Below are 20,568 nucleotides of genomic sequence, written 5' to 3'. Positions count from 1 at the left end.
AGGGAAGCCATGTAAGGCTCCCAGCTCCCAGGTTTGCCCTAATTTACTGGGAGTATTCCTTTAGCTTGTGGGCCTTGGTTCTCACTTCTGACCCGAAAGGGAGTAGCAGGGGAGAGGGATTTGGGGGTGGAAACAGATGACTTCTGAAACCCCGCCCAGCTCTGCTAATCCACAAATTTAGGGAAGATGGAGCTTGCTCAGGGTACCTTCCCCAGCCCTGTTCCTGGGTGGCAGTGGAGCTGGCAGGCCTGAACCCAGGGTTCGCCCACGGGACCCTACCTGTGTCTTCCAGGTATAATTCACACAGTGCTTCATAAGTCCAAACAACTCTCCCAATGGCATCGGGAGGAGGGGCGGGAGAAGAGAGATAAATTTCTTGAGGCATTCAACAAGCTTTAATGACTTTAATGACTGCCTTCTGGGTCAGGATGGGCTTTGTACCTGGAGTACACACAAGGGCCTGGAAGTGAGGCTGGTGCTGGAACCTAGTTGTTCCTGAGCACCGGTCTTGGGCCCAGCTGGGAAGTGGCTGAAACCCTGCCAGCTGGTCAGACTCATTCAGGCAGCACCTTTACAAGTGGAGGACTGTCCAAAATGAGAAACACTGGGGTGTGAAACACACAGGCACTAGTTTCGGGGGAAAGAGAAAAGCAAAGGTGTGTTTAATCTGAAAACTTAAAAAGAGGTCTCAGAGACAAAGGCTTTGGAATCAGGGTGTGTGCATTTAGGATGTCTTACTTTCCCTGGAAAAATACGGCATCATGATTTGTGACTTTATTTCTTTCAACTAAGAAATATACTGCAGGAAACAAAGAGGGAGCCACCAGAGGCGGAGGGGCTCTGGGACCCAGGTTTCCGCCAGCCAGCTCAAGTCTGGGTTCCAGTCGGGGAGCAAAGCTGCTGTGTGAGTGAAACGCTGCCATGAAGACATTCCAATGGCTTCCAGGAAGCAGTCATATGTGCTGACACGCATGTGGACAGAGAAGTCTGGCTGGCTACCTCTCAAGACTGGTGTTTCCTAGAGCTTTCCATTGGCAAACGCTGCCTCCTGGAACTGAGGGACAAAGGTTTTGAAATAAGCCCTGGTGGGAAAAGGGGAGAAAAAAAATTGTGGTTAGCACAAACAACTTGAAAAAAAAGTGCAACTCAGAGCTTTCAACCTAACTCAGAACAGTTGTTATTTATTGTTCATGCATCTTGGGCTGGATTTTCCTTCTCTGCTAATGCAAAGCCTTCTGGATTTTTCCAAGAGAGGTCCATGCAGTTCACTGCTGTGCTCTCTCTCATGGATGCTTAAAGGGCCTGTATTCAGAACTTCCTGGCTGCCAATTCCCATTAGACATCAGTACTCAGGTTCTGTCTGCCCTTTCCCAGGTCAAAACCAAGGTCCAAGCTACAAGCCAGAGAGTGACCAAGCCAAGCAACCAGTCATTTTCGTGATCTGAAATATCAACAGGGTTGTACTTTTCACTCAACTGGATCTTCAACTTCATACAGACAAAGAAAAGGAAAAAGTGCTGGTCGCTCAGTTGTGTCTGACTCTTTGCGACCCTGTAGACTGTATCCCACCAGGCTCCTCTATCCATGGGATTTCCCAAGCAAGAATACCAGAGTGGGTTGTCATTTCCTTCTCCAGGGGATCTTCCTGACCCAGGGATCAAACCCAGGTCTCCTGTGTATAGATAAGCAAGGCCTAATACGATGAATTTCAAAGTGATCCATGGTCTCCATTTATTTGCAAACATACTCATGGTTTGATCTACTGGAAAGAAAACCAGGCTGGGTGTCAGGAGAGCCTTCTCAGACTAGCGACAGGATCTGGGGCAGACCATTTGGTTCTTCCGGCACCCAGATTCGAACCTGTAGAAGCGGACTCTCCATTCAATAGCAGGAGGCTGTGCCCGGCACTGTCTGAGGTGTCAGGGGTTGGGAGATGCCCCAGACATGGCACCCCATGCGGATGAGATCAGCTTCGAGGAGCAGCAGACACAGAAGAAATACCAACTGCTGTGGCAAGGGCACTTACGGAGGTGCCATGAGGCACCAGCCTGGGGCAATCAACGGAGGAGGAGGTGAAGCAGGCATTTTACACATGTTCCAAGCGAAAGACACAGCAGGATCAGAGGCCTGTGGAGCATGGAACTGCTGCTCGTGAGCTGGGAACTAAACACTCTTCCAGAAGAGAAAGGGCGTGGTGGGAAGTGGAAGGCAACAAGACGGAGAGGTTGGGGTGGGCACCCTGTGCGCCTCCCGGTCCTCCCTCCCTTGCCCCGGTGCCCGTGAGATCGGAGCAGCTGACTTGTCCAGCAGTGGCTCACCCGGACCTGTGACATGAGCTAGATGACCCGTCACCATCGGTACCACAAAGGCCTCAGGTACCCTACCCAATCTATGTTATTAATAATTAGGATACAGTCCTAGTAAGCTTGGTGCTCCAGGCCCCCAGGAGATCAGAAGCACATTAAGAGTCAGGGCATTCACTTAAAGGTAGATGGTAGACGTGCTGAAGCTGTGAGAGGCAACGAGGTGACGTCCACCCGTGAGAAAAGAGCGGAGGACTGCTCAGGAGTCAAGAAGCTCAAACGGGTGGTTCGATGTCGGGCGAGGAGTCCCACACACTCAGCAGCCCCAGAGTCACCATGAGGTAGCCACACACAGCGTCAGTGATGACACCTGCCTGATCCCCTCCCGGCAAAGCCAGGTCATGGGAAGCCCTCTTTCACAGTTCAGGGATTTGCTTAGATTTTTCAGTCCTAGCCTCTACAGCCTCTCTGCAGTGGTTCCTGCGTCTGGAAGCTACTGCCCGGACATTACACATCCAGACCTGCTCCCTCCCTTCTCTCCCTGCTCCTCCTCACCCCCAGTTGACATCTCTCCTTGGCCTCTTCCAGTCCTGCTCTCCACTCCCCTCGCTTCCTCTCAGGCTTGAAACACCCCCAGCAGAGAACACCTCCCCCCGCCCCTGGAATCTGGGTCTCCAGTCCTTCTCTCCCAAATGGCCTGTCTCACATTTCCAACCAGGACATCATGACCTGAACGTCTATCATTCATCCAAGCCAGTGCATGCCACATGGATGTGTTCATCGCTATTACACATTTGAAAGTGCATCGGGGCCTGGTACTTCTGTAACAGAACCCTCACTTTCCACTTCTCCCTAAACCTCTGCAGCGAATTCATCCTGCTGCTTCTTTCTCTTCCTCCCTGGTGTCCCCACACCCTGGGCTCCCTGCCTTGTTACCTTTTACAACACTGCTGTTTCTTCCTGGGATGCAAGGCTTCATCTTCCTGTTGCAGGTAAATGAACTCTCTTTGAGCGTGGGTCTGTGTCCCTACCCCAAACAAGACCCTTCATCTGCCCAAACCTGCAGCCTGGGGTGCCATGATTGTCACCATCTGCACTTTTCCTCAGTCTCATTTTGGGATCATGCCCTGCCCTCCACCACTGAGAAGCTAAGAAAGCTGAAGATCCTCTCCCAGAAAACCTGCAGGTGAGTCTCCTCACTGTGATGTCACAGGAGATCAGAAGCACATTACGAGTCAGGGTGCTCACTTAAAGGCAGATGGCAGACATGCTGAAGCCATGAGAGGCAATGAGGGGATGTCCACCTGTGAGAAGAGAGCAATCGGGGGTGTCATAAGCTCCCTGAGGCCCACGCACGGTCCAGACGCCAGCCTCCACTCCCACTTCCTCCCGTCTGGCCACCTGCTCTTCCTCACACGTGCCATTACCACCCCGGGCCTTTAGTCATGCTCAGGCCAAATGCCCTTGCCCCCATCAAGCCTTCCCTGGTCACCAGAAGGTTCTCTCCCTGAATGCACTCTTTGTGCTTCTTCTGGGCGGCACTGCTAGCCGCGGAAAGGAGGGAGCGAGTCTCCTTCTCGGTGACCCCACAGGCCTGGCCTGTACAGAGTGCCCGGCGAGGACTTCATGGCTGTAACTAAGGTAGCTACTGACAACCACCGGTTTGCGAGAGCAGTTGAAGCAAGTCCCTTGCATGCTTTTTGGGGTGAAAGAGAGCAAGCCCAGAAAGCAGGCAGATGTGACATTTAGATTTTGAGGAAGAAAACTGCAAAAGTGTCGTCCGTTATCAAACTTCAACCTGTGCCGACTGTCAGTGAGAAGGATCAATGCCCTCCACCATCCCTGTTCCAGCCAATCCTCCACCTTTTCTGAGATGCAGAACCTTGGAGCCCTTGCCCACAATCGTCCTTATGGGGAGGAGGACTGCGATGAGGCAGGAGCTGCCCGCGACGGAGAGCCAGGCGGACCAGGCAAGAGATGCCCTGAGTTCTGCTTCCCCAGGGAGAGAAGGGACGACAGGCCTGCCCTGACTTGATGCTCTCACAGGACCACATGTGGGAAGGAAGCTTGTTGACAGGCTGCCGCCACGAGTCGTGAGGGCTGTTCATTCCTTCCTGGTGTTTCACATGCTGCTATTTCCCCAGCAGGATTTGTGTTTGCTGGAGGGGGGCCTGGTGGCCCTTCTTCAGGGGGTCCAGCACCGATGGGCTGCTGCCAACCTCCGCTGCATTTGCCTTCCTGCCCAAAGGACATCTCGGAGTCCGAGCAACGGGTGGGGCGGCGCCCCTGTCTTAGGTCCCAGGTGAGGACACTATGGGGAGAGGCGGTTGGCCCCACAGTAGATGCCCGACGAGGGAGTGGGACTGACTGCTGCTGAAACGGGGCCCTGGGCTCTCTCCTCTTGCCCGGTGTCACATGGGGTGAATCTGATGCAGCGAATCTCCTCAGCTCAGTTTTTTCCTTGGAAAATTCTGGCGGAAGGGGCCACACCAGTGCAAGCTCCTTCGACGGAAAGGTCTTGGCAAGAGGGAGCAAGCTTTACAGCAAGCTCTTTCCTTCTTCAGAAAATTCTGAAGTTTCCTGTTCTGTCCTGGGCTTTCCCTGCCAGGGCAAACTGTGTGACGCCAAGGGGAAGCAGTACGGAGCAGTGCTATTTAAAGGCATGATGCTACCAGCTGCTGTCAGTGAGCACTTCTCAACGCGGAGCCGCACAAAGTCAGCTTGGGGAAGCGGGGAGGAAGGGGAAAATGACAACTGGCTCCCAGCCATTTATAGATTTTTTTTGAAGCACTGTTTTCATTTATTTCAGTTTTTTTATCAGAGAAAGTGGAGAGCTGCTCAGAATATATCACTTGCCAATGGCACTAGTCTACACCTTTAAAAAAAACTCTTTGACCCAAAGACAAAGTAAATGGTAAGCTTTAAAAGTGTAAGCGTGTTACAGGGGTGGTGAGGGGAAGGTCTTCTCACGTCCCCCTTCTCTGGTCAAAAGGGCCTGCAGGATAGAGGCCTTGAGTCAGTCAAGCTCCTCATTCTACTCATACTGGAAGGGAAATTATTTTTAGACCAGATTAGAGCTAAATATGCCGGAGGACAACATCAGGTTCTGACCCTTTTCACTGATCTCAGTCCCTTCACTCTGGGTTTTATAAAATCACAACTTAGTCTAATCACAGAGTCTCAGATCAACAGAATAAAACTTAAAGAACTGACTCCAGGCCGAGGTCTGGTAGGTTTTCCATGAATCGGAAGCAGGATTGGCTCCTGGCCTCAGCTCATAGGCACTGCCAGGAGGGCAGAGCAGACAGACCCCGAGGTCAGGAATCAGGGCGCTGGGGAGCTCAGTGGGTCTGCTTTTCTGGGCCTGGGATCCAGGAGTAACTTCCCTTCTGGGCACCAGATCCCTCATCTTCAAGGCAGGGAGCTGTGCTCAATGATCTCCAAGGCCCCAAAGGCTGGAGGCTGTGCAGGATAGGCAGTGTGTGTTCTGGAACCAGCCACGCCTGGGCTCAAGGCTTGGCCCTGCTCCTTACTGGCTGTCCCACCTGTTCAAGTGACTCACCTCTTCTGCTTTAATTTCTTTGACTATAAGAGGGGAGCCATAATGCCTACCTTAAAGAGTAATCCTCATGAGGATTAAATGAGATGCTCCAAGTAAGCACTTGGCCTAATGCCTGGCATACTACTTGATCAATAGATGTCAACTGTTACCATGGGGACCCAGTTGGGTCTGAGGGGGAAAGACTGAGTCCCTGGGACAGCCAGGGCATGTGTGGCTGCAAAAGAGAAAAAGAGAAAAACCCTGTGTGGATGGAAAGGTCCCAGATCATCCTTTCCTCTGGGCCTTCTTGGATCACTTTTCATAGATCATACGTGCTCGCAGTTGGAGGCACAGAGATGGTTGGTCTCAGGACTTGATAACCAGCCAAAGTTGTCAGGAAACTGTGAACCTCTTGAAATGCAGCCCAGAGCCACTGGAGGTGGACTCATGGTATCTAAGGATGGGCTCTGCAGTGGGAGGCACCTGCGCCCCTGGCTGGCTTTTGCCTGAGTTCTGGGTGTGCTCTTGTGTGCAGCTCTGGTCAAGAGCGTGGTTGGGGGAAGATGGGCTGTGGGCCTGACAGATGTTTCAGATAATCACATGGCTCTGGCTACCAGAAGTGGGGGTGTCACAGTTGGCCCAGTCCTCGAACAGACCTTTCTCTGTCCAGGACAACAAGTACTGAAAAGGAGAGACAGCAGGGTGAGCAGAAAGAGCCCTGAGCCACGAGGCAGAAGTCACGGGCTCTAGTCGAGGCCCGGCTCCTCACCTCCAAAAGGCAGATGGATACTTGGTCATCTCCAGGTGCCACCCAGTTATGGTTCTGAGAAATCCACATGACTTTGAGCAAGCCACTTAACCTCTTTGTGTCTTGACTCTTCACTGGTTAAATCAAGGCACCAGCCAAGCCCAGGCCTTGAGGCACTGGAAGGACTTGTGCTGGGGGAGGCAGTGCTCGTTATTATCTGGGATGCTTTTTTGCACAAATGGCAGAGCTCCGAACACATGTTCCGGGAATCACAGGCAGTGGTGAGAAGGAGGGAGGCTCGTTTCTCTCAGCCATGTCTGCCCTCCCACTGAGCAGAGGTCCAGAGTCAGGGAGCTCAAGCTAAGTTGTCAGGGGTAACAATGCCTGGAAAATCCATCATCTAGGTGCTCCTGGGCAGAGGCTCTGGGGGCACTAAGGAGAGTAGGGACAGGGAAGCCGTGAGAGGAATCCTCAGAGGCCTTGAGATGAAGGCAATTAGGAGCCCTTCTCACCAAAAGGGGTTTTCCCTACTGGTATTTATAAGCCTTGATTTATTCAATGGACCTTTTCAAAAGGACAAAAATCTGTGAAATCAACATCTAAACATTAGAATCAGTACCACTTTAAGAAAATGAAAACAAAAAACAGAGAATAAAAAGTCCCAAGAGGTTGGAGACTCCGGGGAAAGAGGAAGGAAGCCCAGAAAGCAGATGGAACATTGCGCAGGTGCTGCTCATGATACTGCCGCGTGCGGCAGGAGTCATGGTCCCATTTTGCAGGTGAGAGCCGCTGACCCCAGTGCCACCAGAGCTCGTCTTCCCATGGGAGCCCGACCTGATGGAGTAGCCCCTGGGATCTTGCTGCCTTTAACTTCATTTACTTGGGACCTTTGATTCTGCAGAAGCCTAAACAGCTGCTCTCTTCCGAAATAGGACTCTGAGGTCTCTCTCTGGAATTCCCAAATGCTTTTCTTTGGGCAATCATAAGATGAGCCTTACGATGTTTGCTCGAGTCAGGCCAGTTTGGGGGTGGGTGGGACAGGGTGGGAGAAGCGGTTTGGGGACATGAATCTCACTGTCAGGAAATCAAGGACACACAAATCAAGTCAGAATTCATTTTTGCAAATAGAGGCGAGTTCCTAAACATCTAAGGCTCCTTTTTTTTTTCCAGTTTTCTTCTGCAGCTGTGACTTCAACTGGCACATGTTTTTAATCAGTCATATGCAAGCTGACTGTGGTCTGAAAATCAAAGCGGTCCTGTAAATAGTGTAAGACAAGTCCCACTAATCATCCTTGTGGTCTTGCCTTGTCCTCATTGTCCTGAATGGCCGTGGTAAAGACTGACTCATCGGGGGTTACTCTCCCGTGGCAAAGGGGTCATCCTCATAATAGGATCTCCACAAAGAGACCTGGTTCTGCCTCAATGCCCATCACCCCAAGCCCTCCAAAAGCCCCTGTGAAGACGGCCCACCCGACTCTGGGCGCCCTGGTGAGCAAATGCCTGGCACGATGGGAGCTTATTCTGTAGCTGTGCCCTGCCAGGCCAGCCTGGATTGCTGGTATGGGCTTTAGGAACAAACAAGTGGTTATAACTGGTTCATGTACACAGTCTCCCTTGAGGTGCCAATCCTCGGGCAGGGCTGGTTTGTTTTTAAGGAATCTAAGCTCGCAAAATAAGGAAACTAACCCACGAGCTGCAAAAGGCTTGATATCACACTGAGAACACGCTCGCAGCCTCAGGCAGAGGCCCTCGCCCTCAGCTGGAATCAATCTCCCCTCTGCCGGGTTCCATGGCACCCTGGCCTCCAACCTCAGGCTCAGTCATGGTCTGCCTTGAGCTTGAGATGTTTAGATTGGTGTCTAGACTCTGTCTTATACAGCTCGGGCTCCTCGCCCATGAGAAAGCTGGCTGTAGTCTCAGTATGTGTTGAATTAAATAAAATGCTGCTTTAGGAGGACAAACAACCAACTGGAATCCATTTCTAGACATCAAAGTATTGGGATGAAATCTGGCTCCTTCTAAATCATAGGGTATTTGTCAATGGGTACTGAAATGATCAAAATTACCTAGTGGTTCTCCCTCCATCTGAGACTCTCGGAGGAGGCCTTCTGGAGCCTAGCCAGTTCCTCTGGGGCTAAAGCAGCATGCAGCCAGCTTCTGCAACTGCAGGGCCAGTCCTTGCCCAGGAGTGGGGGTGAGGGTGGACTGTAGGTGCCTCTGCTCCCTCGGCATCCCCTGGTGCAGGGTCTGAGGAGAAGGCCATGAGACGGCCAGCTGGCAAGATGAGGGGGGTGGGCAGGGAAGTCCTCCTGGGCTCTCCCAGCCACAGGGCTGCTTTCCTCCCCTGGGCTCTAGCTCTGCCCGCATCTGTCTATTCACCCTGCCACGTCTGACCAGAAGCTCCTTAACTGCAAGCCCCATTGCACATATTCATCCCTCTCTGCAGCCCAGCTTCAAGTCTAGTGCCGACACACTGCAGCTCAACAAACATTTCTCAAACGATGTAATAAACATGTGGTTTATTTAAAGATGTACTTTAGAATGATAAAATTTTATAACAGAAACCTCAGCGGCTGTATACTCCAACCATTACGGGGAAGGTAAAACTAAGAGCTAGAGAAGTTAATAGTCCCCTCTCACAAAGCTGAGCTCTTCTCTGAAGCCCCTTGAGGGCAGAATTGGGTGATGGTTCATCCTTAGTGCCCTGTGGTGCTCACCATCCACAGGCCTCACAGGCAGGAATGAATGAATGAATGAATGAATGGCTGTCCCAAGGGGCTGCCCTGAGACTCCAGAGCTAGTAGGTAGAATCTGAGCCTGTCCTCCCTATCTCCTTACTCTCAGGCTGATGCTCTTTCCACTGTGAACCTGCCTGATGAGACACTGGGAGGAGCAGCCGACAGTGTGGCCACAGAGAAAGGCTGGCCCCCCTCTACCCTGGAGGTGGGGGCGGGTGGGCTGTGATGACCCAGTGCACCTGGCTGCACTAAGCTTAGGCCAGATAGTGGGCTAAGGAATGTGGTGCCTCCTGAGGCCCGAGACCCCAGAGCAGAGCTACTCTCTGTGTCCACCCTGTCACCCTATTTGCACCTACATCTGACATATCTCAGGTGGTAGGTGCCATGGCAATGGGCATCTCAAGTTGTCTGCTCACTCTGTCCAGGGTTGTATGGGCAGGAGCCGAGCACTGGCCCTGTTGATGGCCAGGCAGATGCCTGTGGAGGGTGCTGGGATTGTCCACAGGCCCTGTCGGGAGGAGGGCTACTCATGCAGCTCACCTGTGCTGGACTGCTGAGGGGAAGCCAGCTGCCTGTCTGATGGCAGTGAGTCACCGTCAAGATCACAGACAACCCTCTCCCCCTTAGTCAGCAAGAGTGGAAAAACCAAAGAACTGCCCACAGAGAGGAAGTGCCCAGGGTCCTGGTGGAGCTGACCAGGAGAGTACTGGACCCCTGAAGGACAGAGAACACGTAGGATATCAACTCCTTGGAGCATAAATTATTCTCCTCCTCTCCAGAGAGTCTCTCTGGGGCTAAGTGTTGTTTGCCTGGTTGTAAATTTGGTTTCTCCCACTAGACTCTCAGCATCTAGAGGCCAAAGCTCTGTCTTCCATAGCTTCCCGGGCCCTTGTCTACTGGCTTTTGAATGCACCTCTTGGTCACTGGACAACACTCTGGGTGTTTGCCCTCTTAGGTGGGTGCTCACAGATACCCCTTGAAGATCTGGGGGAGGGACAGCAAGGAGGGCTATGGTCCCTCTTCTTTTCAAGCTAATCCCCTGGCCCAGCAGCTAAAATGATATTCCCAGACACCTGGGCTCACAGATAGAAAAGCAGCAATTCCAGAAAGTGAGCTCTGGTGGCTTGATGCTGAGATGTGAGCATGGTTCCTGGGGAATGGGGTTGGCGGTGCCACTCCGGCTGCTCGGGGTGTACGCTGCCTCTACAAGGGCTTGCCACAAAACAAACAATGAAAGCTATTTTTGCCTTTAAAAAAAAAAAAGTGAAAATCCTCTTTGGATGTCTTTGGGTCACTGAAAACAGGCACTAATGTAGGCCTTTTGTAAAAGCGAAGTGGCATAACGTGAACTTTTCCAAAAGAGGGGGACGCCTATATCTTTATTTTTGCCAATGAGAAGTCTATGATTCAGAGAAGTCAAGTAATTTTCTAAAATCACATCGCTAACAGGTGGCAATGCTGCTCGACTCCAGAGTGCACATACTTTGCACACCGCCAGGATTTCCAGTGGAAAGAGTGCTGGTGGCTAAGCGCAGAGTCGAGGCCTCCACGTCTGCATCTGCTGTGTGACGCTGACTCACGACTCTGTTTCCTCATCCACACAATGAAGGCGTGGGTGAGATGATTTCTAAATTTCTTTGATTTGGTGATCCTCCCCTCCCAAACATCATTTTAGGATCTTTTATTCTCCTTCATTAAAACTCCATAATACTGGAATTGCCAATGGCCCAGTAATGAATGCCGAGGGCTACTTACTGGTAACTCCCATTACACCTATGTCTGTTTCCTCCATCCTGTAAGTCTGTTTGTCCAGAGGTGGTGACTGGTATCCTTAGCTCTCATCTAGGAACTTGCATTGGGTGACTTTCCAGTAGAATTATGACTGTGATAACAAGGGATGGAAGGGAGGAACTGGACCTCTCGCTCACTTGCCCATCTGGTTCCTGGAAGTATCAAGACATCCTATGGAAGAATGAGGCCTAGTCTGAGTGTCTGGAGAAGGAAGGGCACCTGCAATCCCCATAAGGGCACGCAGCAGGCACCAGAAATGTTCTCCAAATAATGAGCCCCAGAAGAGCAAAGGTACCAGAAGATTCCTTTAACAGTAACGTCTGTGGGCTTCTGAAAACTCTCCAGAGCTGTTCAGAAGTGATGTGTCTGTAAAATGCTATATACAGTGGGAGGGATTACTACCCTGACATAATTAAACATGAGTTGTGATCCTGGCTCTTGCTATGTGATCGTGGATGAGCCACTTCACTTCTCTGTGTCCCAGATGCCTCATCTGGAAAGTGAGGGGATGGCCTCTGCGTTTACTTCCAGGTCTAACATACAGTCATCCCCTGGAACCTGCCACAGGAAGCTGGTTCCAGGACCCTCTCAGATACTAAAATTCAAGGATGCTCAAGTCCCGTATATAAAGTGGTATACTAGTTGGCCCTCTGTATCTTTGGATTCTGCAGCCTTGGATTCAACCAACTCTGATTTCCTATCCTCCACTGGTTGAATATGTGGATATGGAATGTTACAAATGTGGAGATTTGACTGAATTTGCTTATAACTTATGATGGACATATTCCCATATACTTTAAATCACCTGTAGATTACTTAAATACCTAATACAATGTAAATACTAATATAAATGCTATGTACATAGTTGCTGATGCTTGGCAAATTCAAACTTTGCTTTTTGAACTTTTTGGAGTTTTTTCCTCCAAATATTTTTGAAATATTTTCTGGATATGGAACCCACAGATATGAAGGGCCTATTGTACTATTATCCATTATTATTATTATTGCTTTGGTATCAATCCAAGCACTTTAGCCAGAGACAGTTTCTTTAGTGGAAGCAGTAATTTAATAAATGATCTCTCCCTGGGCTTTGCTAAAGGGGTTCCCTCAAGAGACTTAATAAGCACCATCAAAGGCATGACAAGAGGTTTCTATCTATCTCTCTTTTGTCTCCAGATCTGACTTAGGACTCCAAGAATGGAGGCCAGCATTCATCTGTCAGACTAGCAGACAACCAGACATTCACTCACTCATGGTGAGCTCTTGTACTCAACAAGGGCTGTTTCCTACAGGGGGCAAGGGGAAGATCTGAGCAAGGCCTGACCCTCAGGAGACACACAGGCCTGGACTCCCAGACAGACTGCTGCCTGTTCAGCCTGGGTGGGAGCTGGGTGGTTTCACTTCACAGTCAGGGGCTGAGCCCTCCTCCGCCCACTGTTTCTTCCTGCTATTCCTCCGGAGCAACTAGAGCAAACTTGCTGCCTGGAACTGACTTTCTTTGCTGCTCAGAACTATACCAGCGTATTATCCAGCAGGCCAGACGTCTGTCTAGCACTTTTAATGACAATAATAATAATTTGCATTTATACAAGGTCTTTCATCGGAGAATGTTAAAGTGTTTCACAAACAATAATTAATTCCCCTTGGCAATTCTGGGAGCCAGCTAAGTAGGAGTCCCTTTGCTTTGCAGGTGAAGGGTACTTTCCTGAACCATGCAACACTTTTTGAGGGCCTCCATATCTACTGAAAACATAACCACCCTCAAGGTCTGGCATAAGCATCAGGCCCTCAGCAGAGCCTGCAGCACTGAACAGTTATGATGGTCTTCCTTCTCCTGAACTGGAATTTGTCCCCTGGGAACCCCCACCCACGGAGTCTACTTTCGCCTTCTGGAACAAAACAATTCCAACTAAATTGTCTGGGGTTGCTAGCTGCTGTCCCTTGTACACATGTTGTCTACTTCTATAGTCACCCATGGGTGGAGCTTGGTGGCTCAGTGTTACCAAGGTTCAGGGAGGCCTTGTGAACTGAATGGTGGAGGTCAGTCGAGGCCTCCCCCATGTGCTCTGAGTTCCAGGGCCAAGCTGACTTCCTGGGCAGGAATTCCCTGGATTTTGCTGGCTCTGGAGTTGTGTGTGCTAAGTTGTTAAGTCGTCTCCGACTCTATGTGACCCTATGAACTGTAGCCCGCCAGGCTCCTCTGTCCTTGGGATTTCCCAGCAGGAATACTGGAGTGGGTTGTCACGTCCTCCTCCAGCTGGAGCCTTGGGTCAGTCCATCTCTAAACGCAGTTCTTTAGATGTTTCCCCCTATGGTGTAGACATGGGAGGCTTCCTGTGTTCATTTCTGGGGGCTGCACCTCACTGACCCAGAAATACCCTAAACTTCTGTTGAATGACTGAATGACAATGAATGAATAATCTTCTTTCCTAAATCGATCATCTTAAATCTAGACAATATCTGGACTGGTTTTTGGAGACCAAGCCAGACAATGATCTCTTTAGTTCTTTTTTCTTTAAAATCCTTTTTCAGAATAAACATTCGGTGCTACACTTGAGAAAAGGATTCATCAACTGTTCAACTGAAAACCCACATGAGGACGACGAGCTCCATGACCCTCCTGCTCTCCCAGGACTTAGAGGCAAGAAAAGCCTCAGCACTGGGAGGTGGGGCAGAGGGGTGAATGGAATCCTTTGCTAAGTTGATTTCAAACAGCTAGATCTTCTGGGGAAACCAACAGCTCCCTGGGGTGACTTCTGGGTCCTTGCTGGTAGCTTTATGCCTGAAAAGACAGCTGCCCTCCCTTGGCGGCCAAGAGTACATTGTTTGGGTGAGATTTTTCTCACAGTGGCTTGCCATGGAAGGAATTCCGAGCATGCATCGAAGGCCGTTGTTTTCCTAAAACCTGCGCCCTTGTGAACAGAGATTTGGCTTGTGGTGATAGAGCCTCAATTTGCCCTGATTTCACATGATCCCAACTTATACTGGCCTAGAATGTGGTGGGGGTGGTCGTTTTTGGCTTGGACTTGGCCTGGCTCATTGATCTGGGGGAAGCTTGGGAGGAGAAAAGTGGGCTAGAGAGGGGATCTGCTTGTATCCTTCTGCAGCAAGGGAACATCTGGGATCACTGGGAACTGAATTCTAACGTAGGTCAGTCACTTGGTGGCTGTGTGTCTCGGAGACCTCTCTGAGTCTCTGCGTGTTTCTCTCTGATGACCCCAGAGAGAAACTTAAGCAACAGTGCCAGGCACACGGTCAGAACTCACACCCGAGTAGTTTCCTTTCCTCCCACCTTCCCTTCCCATCACCTAGCTGAGGAACTCCCGTTTCACTTGATTTTACCACACATGTGTTGAACAGTTCATGTTTACGGGAGGGCCTGGAATACCTGGGGCACTGCCTGAAAGTGCCTGCTCCTAGTAGGCATTTAATAGTTACTGGAGAAGTAAATGAACTAACTCGACCCTTAGTATTTTACAGTTTATACTGTGCTTTTAAAAATAACCCCATTTTAATCCAAGCAACAGTCATGTGTATGAAATAGATAATTTTGCTCTGCTCCCACTGTACACACGAAGAGGCAGGCTGGGAGACAGTAGATAACCTACCCAGGGTCAGGTGCGTGGCAAAGGCAGAGTGAGGTTCAGACATGAGCCAGGGCCCTGTGGCAGCACACTGCCAGCTCCAGGGGCCCTCCGTGGCCACAGGCTTGGAGAGGGATGAGCATGGCTCTGGGGAACCCATGTTCCACTAGAAGGGCCCTGCTGAGTGCTGCTCCCCACCCCATCTCTGGTCATAACATCTGCAGCTAAAAGTGCTGGGAACCATCATGCGTCCGGTGACTTGGAAAAGTAAAAATTTTAAATTGGGAACATTTCCTAACTGGGAGGTTTCTTTCTTTTCAACCCTGAGGCTCTGGTCCGAAACTAGGGTACAGGGCTACTCTCCAGTGCCAACTTCATGGGCTCCCATCATCTCCCCCATGGGGTGCAGCAGCACTAATGCCCACACCCTACCCATTTTCCCCTCCATTGTATCTTTCCAGTACACAGAGAGAAGCGCTCTGGTCCACAGGACTCTGTTCCTTAGCACAGCACTCCACACTGGCTAGGGGCTCAGAACAGCGACAAACTACATTCCTTCTTATTCCCAGGAGCCTTTTAAGAACCAAGAAAGGGGACCAGAAGTAGATATTGGGTCTTTGGCTACTCTGGGCTCCCAGGCTTTCTTCCCAATCCTCTGGCCTTGAACTATCTGCTGGGAACTGTTGACAGATGCAAAATGAAAAGGGTAGGTTAGGGATCTTTCAAAATTTGCCCACATGGCTGGCCCAATACAATTTCCAACGTGAGCTGAGAGGTGGAAACCAGATCTCACCGCAAAGTTGTCTCACCCACGAGGAGTGCATAACAGCCTTCTCAAACCATGCCAACAACACGCCCTGCAGAGGAGGGTGGCCTGGTGCAATGTCGTCACTGTGCACCCTGGGCTACATGTAACCCAGAGCCCAGGGGGTGAGGTCAGTTCTTACTGCCGTGAGCTCGTCTGTTCTGGCCCTCTTAGCACATTTCTTTGTGCTGCCAGCGTATTACCTCTGAGATGTAACTGTGGAAAATTGTGTGCATTCCTTGAGCTGAGCCAGTTTTAGGTCAGAAGTTGGCAAAGAAGAGCCAGGCCGTGGGCTCTCCAAAGTAAGCACCTTGACCAGATCGGGGTCCCCGGTGCAGCTGTGGGGGGACCATGTCCCTGTGCTCCCAGATCCGAGGCTCTCGGCCACCCTGCTCCATAGCACTGCTGAGCGAGTGGGTATTAATGGACATGCAGGGGACCAGCCCACGCTGCTGTGGTCTCAAAAACCAAAGTCAAGCAGAGTTGACCTGTTTTTTGGCCAGCAAGCCCCTGTGAGATGAACCCCCCTACCCCCACCCCACCTAGACTTCAGTGATGCCAGTTGGCAGGAGTGGCTGCTGCATTAGGCAGTGCAGTGTCTGTCCTGCAAAAGAAGTTTGGCCAAGGGAGCAACTGGAGGCTGAAATCCAGCCCCTGCCCACTTGCTAGTTTACCCAGGGCTAGATGCCAAGAGAAAGGGGCAAGGTTTTCTTACTCAAAGCTGTTAGCCAAGCCCGCACCAACCCAAAGGGGCACTTTTTTCTAGTTCGGACAAAAGTTCTTTACAGGCTAGGGTGGCCTGACAGGAGGACCATGCAGCTCTGTGCCTGGGATCCTCTGTTATGCACTGGGAATGTGGGTATGGAATGTATGTCACTGGGATGAAAATTTTGTGTTGGCCTCTTGTTTGAACTGGCACCAAGGGAAGAAGATTAAAAAGATTAGTTCTTCCCTAGTCTCTGCATTTTTCAAGGCTTCTTCCTATTTTTCTAGCCACGGCCACCAACCTACCTTACCACTTTGAGCTATTCCTGTCCCCATCTCAGTGCTCAGACTCAGACAGGCAAACACAAACAGCAGGTGGGGTGGGTCTGGGCAGCCACACAGGTTCTCAAGACAGCACTGGCTCCCTTTCCTGCCATAGTTATCAAGCAAACAAATCCTCATTTTCTTCCATGTGGGTACAGATGGGTGTCCCACCTTGAACCATGCCACTGGAGGCAATCACACCTACCCAGCTTTGGTGTCTTTTTACCAAAATTGATGGACACCAAAGATGCCAGACCAATAAACAAATACAGACATACAGCAAAATAAACTAAAGACATAGCAAAATAAGTCCCAACCTTTTGCATTGTAACTACTGCAGGGAAGAGAGAGGTCCCTTCTAGTTAGCCCCTTATTAGTTACTTCAGGAGTTCTTGCTATATAAGAAAAAAAAAAAAATGCTATGAGTTAAAAAGTCATAAAAAGTTGGATTAGACAACCCTAAATGTCAACTAATCCAGGGATCAGCAAATTTCTCTGTAAAGGGCCAGATAGCAAGTATTTTCAGCTTTGCTGACCATATATCCTGTCTACAATTTAACTCTGCCCTTGGAGTGATAGCTGCCATGAGCAACATGAAGATAAATGGGTGGGGCTATGTTCCAATAAAACTTTATTTATGAAAACAAGCAGTTGGTAAAATTTGCCCTCTGGCTATTGTTTGTCAAGGGCTTCCCAGGTGGCTCAGTGGTAAAGAATCCGCCTGTCAACACAGGAGACTCGGTTCGATTCCTGGGTCGAGAAGATCCCCTGGAGAAGGAAATGGCAATCCACTCCAGTATTTTTGCCTGGGAAATCCCATGGACAGAGGAGTCTGGCGGGCTATAGTTCATGGGGTCACAAAAGAAGACAGATACGACTTGGCGACTAAACAACAACAAATTGTTTGCCAATACTTTATCCAGTCCAACCCCTCTATTTGCAGAATAGAAGTGAAGTGGTTCCTTCCCACTCACAGGACCCACCCAAGACCATCTAAGACCAAGACCCCTGGGAGGAGAAGAGATGTTGCTGTCTCAGAGCCATCAATGCGGAAGCCCAAAGTAGCCACTGGCATAACTGGAGATTCTGACTCACACACTCAACTTCAGGAAAGAGGACAAAACACAAGCGGAAAATCACAGGTTGAAATCTAATGGGACTGGGAAAGACAACCCACATTTCAAGCTCTGCTTGAGGTTAAAGCAAGCTCTTATGAGGTTAAATCCTCATAAGTTTATGTTGCTAATGTTCACATTCATCACTTAAACTCAGGCACTGTCTTAAAATCTCTTTGGTGAAGGGCTGGGGAACAAAACGGGAAACAAGGACCTGGCAAGCTGCCGGCCCTGGTCTGTGAACAATATGAGAAGAAAACAGAAACTTCATTTTTTCCAGTCAGCAGCCAGTCAAACATCAAACAGTACAGAAATGGTCAGAGAGGACAAACCCTCTCGTCCGGGGCTGAGAACAGGTTGTTTTGGCTGTCAAGCATTTTCAAAACAAGTTTTCTTGGTCTCATGACAGGTTGTGGCAAGAACAAGAAAATAAAAAGTGGAAGATCCCATGATCACCGCTCCAGGCTTCCACGTGGGCTGGCTCTGCCTGCACCGTCAGGTCCGCTTTCAGAGTGTGCAGATAAAGCTGGTCTTAGGGCTAATACCATCTCGCCAGTGACACCACTGAACAGAAGGCGTCCTCTAAGAACTCTCTGGCAGCCAGATCATCATTCCAGTCTTGGGGGGACAGGTCAAAGGCACTCTTAAACCCAGGAGTGCTGTACTGCTCCAACCTACGCCCTGCTTTATTTTAATTTTCACCTCCTGTTATGTGGAGAAATTACTCCTCTGAAACCGAGGTTAAAAGCCCTCTGCTTTGAGGTGGATTTTTCCATCTCAACCACAGAACACTTGGTCAGGGTGGGGCAAAGGGATCAGCAAGGAGGCACTGTTGGGGCGGGCCAAGATCAAGCTGGTCTAGAAAGTGCCATGAGCTCTCTATCAGTAGTAATCTTGCTCTTAAGGGTGGCAAGAATGAAGCTGAGCATGGCAGTGCTGAAGGACACGTGATTCAGTTGACATCTGGAGATGAGAGTTATCAAGTCATCCAGAGAAAATGTTGCCAAGTCCACCAAACAAGTGTGTGGGGAATTTTCAGACCCCCTGAATTATTACAAAAGAATGCAAGGCAGCAGACCCAGACTGAAGTTCAGACTCCAATTCTGGATAGCTGTGTGACCCTGGGCAAAGCACCTCCCTTCCCTGGGTCTTCTTTATTTCACCTGCAGTAAGGCAGCTGGATCATCCTCCGAGCTCCAGTTCTTCAGTCCCTAGACTTCCCAGAGTAAGGAGCATCCAGTCAGTTATCATCACGCCTGCTCTGGCTGTTTCAAGTTACATCACAGGAGCAGCTACAGTCCCCACTTTTGCAATGTTCCTAGAAGAACCTTTGTGAAGAGGGCTTGCCCTTATTTCACGAGACAAGTTACTAGACCACAAAGGCTGTCTTTATTCTGCCAACTGTCTATGAGAATGTTCAGAAGAAAGAGGGCTGGGGAGATGTAAAGGCTGGTACAAGACATCCCACACCCCGCCCCCCACCTCTGCTCCCACCCCAAAGACACACAGCAGGACCTGTCAGCATTTACTGTCTCTACCCAGGAAATGATTTGAAGGCACGGCCAAAGTCTTGCTGAGCCTTTATTACCAGAGGGAGAGGATTAGAAAATGAGTGAGTTCTCCTCCCCAAGTCAGTGGACAGACTGTTCAATTGATTCTTGAGCTGTCCCTTCACATTGGATGCCCACATCAATTTAAATTTCAAGTACACTTCAAATAACGTTTTAGTATAAGTATATCCTAAATATTGCAAGGGATATACTTATACTAAGTTATTTGTTGTTTCTATAGAATTCAAATTTACCCTGGGCAACTTGTATTTTCAATTGCTATAACTGGAGCCCCTAACTTGGAGAGTAAGACTGGGTCTTTGGGCATTGAGGTGGCAAAGGAAAGGTAAAAGGGCCCAAGACAAGGATTCCTTTATAGGAATGGATATGTGTGACCACAGATCTCAGTTTTTACTGCTTTTCTTATTATTTCCAAGGCAAGGAGGATCTATTGTGATCCTATGCCAAGGCAGGTCACCGTATCAGTATGTAATTTGCTGATTTAAGGAAAACCTTATTGCCTACAGAAAAGAGAATCAAGTGTCTTAGCATAGCAGTTAATAACAAGTTATCATTAATTGCACACAACAATAACCCAGACATTTTACAATCATTTTCCCATTTTATATCCACAGTGACTTCCCTGGTGGTCCAGTGATTGAGCATCCACCTGCCAGTGCAGGGGACACAGATTTAATCCCTGCTTTGGGACGAGTCCACATGCCACAGAGTAACTAAGCCCGCATGCCACAAGTACTGAAGCCTATGTGCCAAGAGCCTGTGCTCTGCAACAAGAGATGCCACCGCAATGAGAAGCCCATGCACCACAAAGAAGAGTAGCCCCCATTCACCACAACTAGGGAAAGCCCACACACAGCAATGAAGACCCCAAAATAAAACAAAAACCAAAAAACATCCACGGCCACCTGTGAAACAGGACTGTCACCCTCCTGTACAGATGAGAAAACCAACATCCACAGAGGTAACAAAATGCTAATAGAAAGTAGCAGAATCAGGAATTGAATCCTGGTTGGGTCAGCCCAGGGCACACATTCTCTCCACCTTGCAGAACTCTGCTATCTGCCTCTCTTCTTTCTTTTTTTCCTGCCTCAGCTACTGCAGCCCTCCTCAAAGCAGACTGGCCTACCTGGAACCCCTGTGCTCCCCAGCCTCTGAGCATCTGGCAGAAGCATCCTCCCTCCATCTCTGCACATCAGTTCCTGTCCAACCTCTGACCTCCAGTGCCAGCCACTTCAATCTCAGGAGACAGATACCATCTCCTTCCTCTGGACTCCCAACTGTGTTTCACCTGCACACTGCACAGGCTGCTGCCTGATAAGTCATTTATGTAGAACTTTCATCTC

At 49.7% G+C, this 20,568-nt stretch overlaps 1 protein-coding gene across 2 annotated transcripts in view; it reads right to left on the bottom strand.

The window, feature by feature from the left end:
• Window positions 1–389: 389 nt before the first annotated feature.
• Window positions 390–20,568, bottom strand: part of BABAM2 (BRISC and BRCA1 A complex member 2) — a 407,441-nt gene continuing 387,262 nt past the window's right edge. For both annotated transcript variants that reach the window (XM_061155072.1, XM_061155071.1), the window contains exon 12: window positions 390–1,082. In XM_061155072.1, the coding sequence (XP_061011055.1) occupies window positions 1,019–1,082 (64 nt within the window). In that variant the 3' untranslated portion in view covers window positions 390–1,018. The remainder of the gene's footprint in view (window positions 1,083–20,568) is intronic.

Source organism: Dama dama, chromosome 11 (genome assembly GCF_033118175.1).
Source record: "Dama dama isolate Ldn47 chromosome 11, ASM3311817v1, whole genome shotgun sequence".
In the NCBI taxonomy this organism is placed as follows: domain Eukaryota; kingdom Metazoa; phylum Chordata; class Mammalia; order Artiodactyla; family Cervidae; genus Dama; species Dama dama.
The sequence above is the reverse complement of the archived record's forward strand: the minus strand, read 5'-3'. Positions and strand labels throughout refer to the sequence as shown.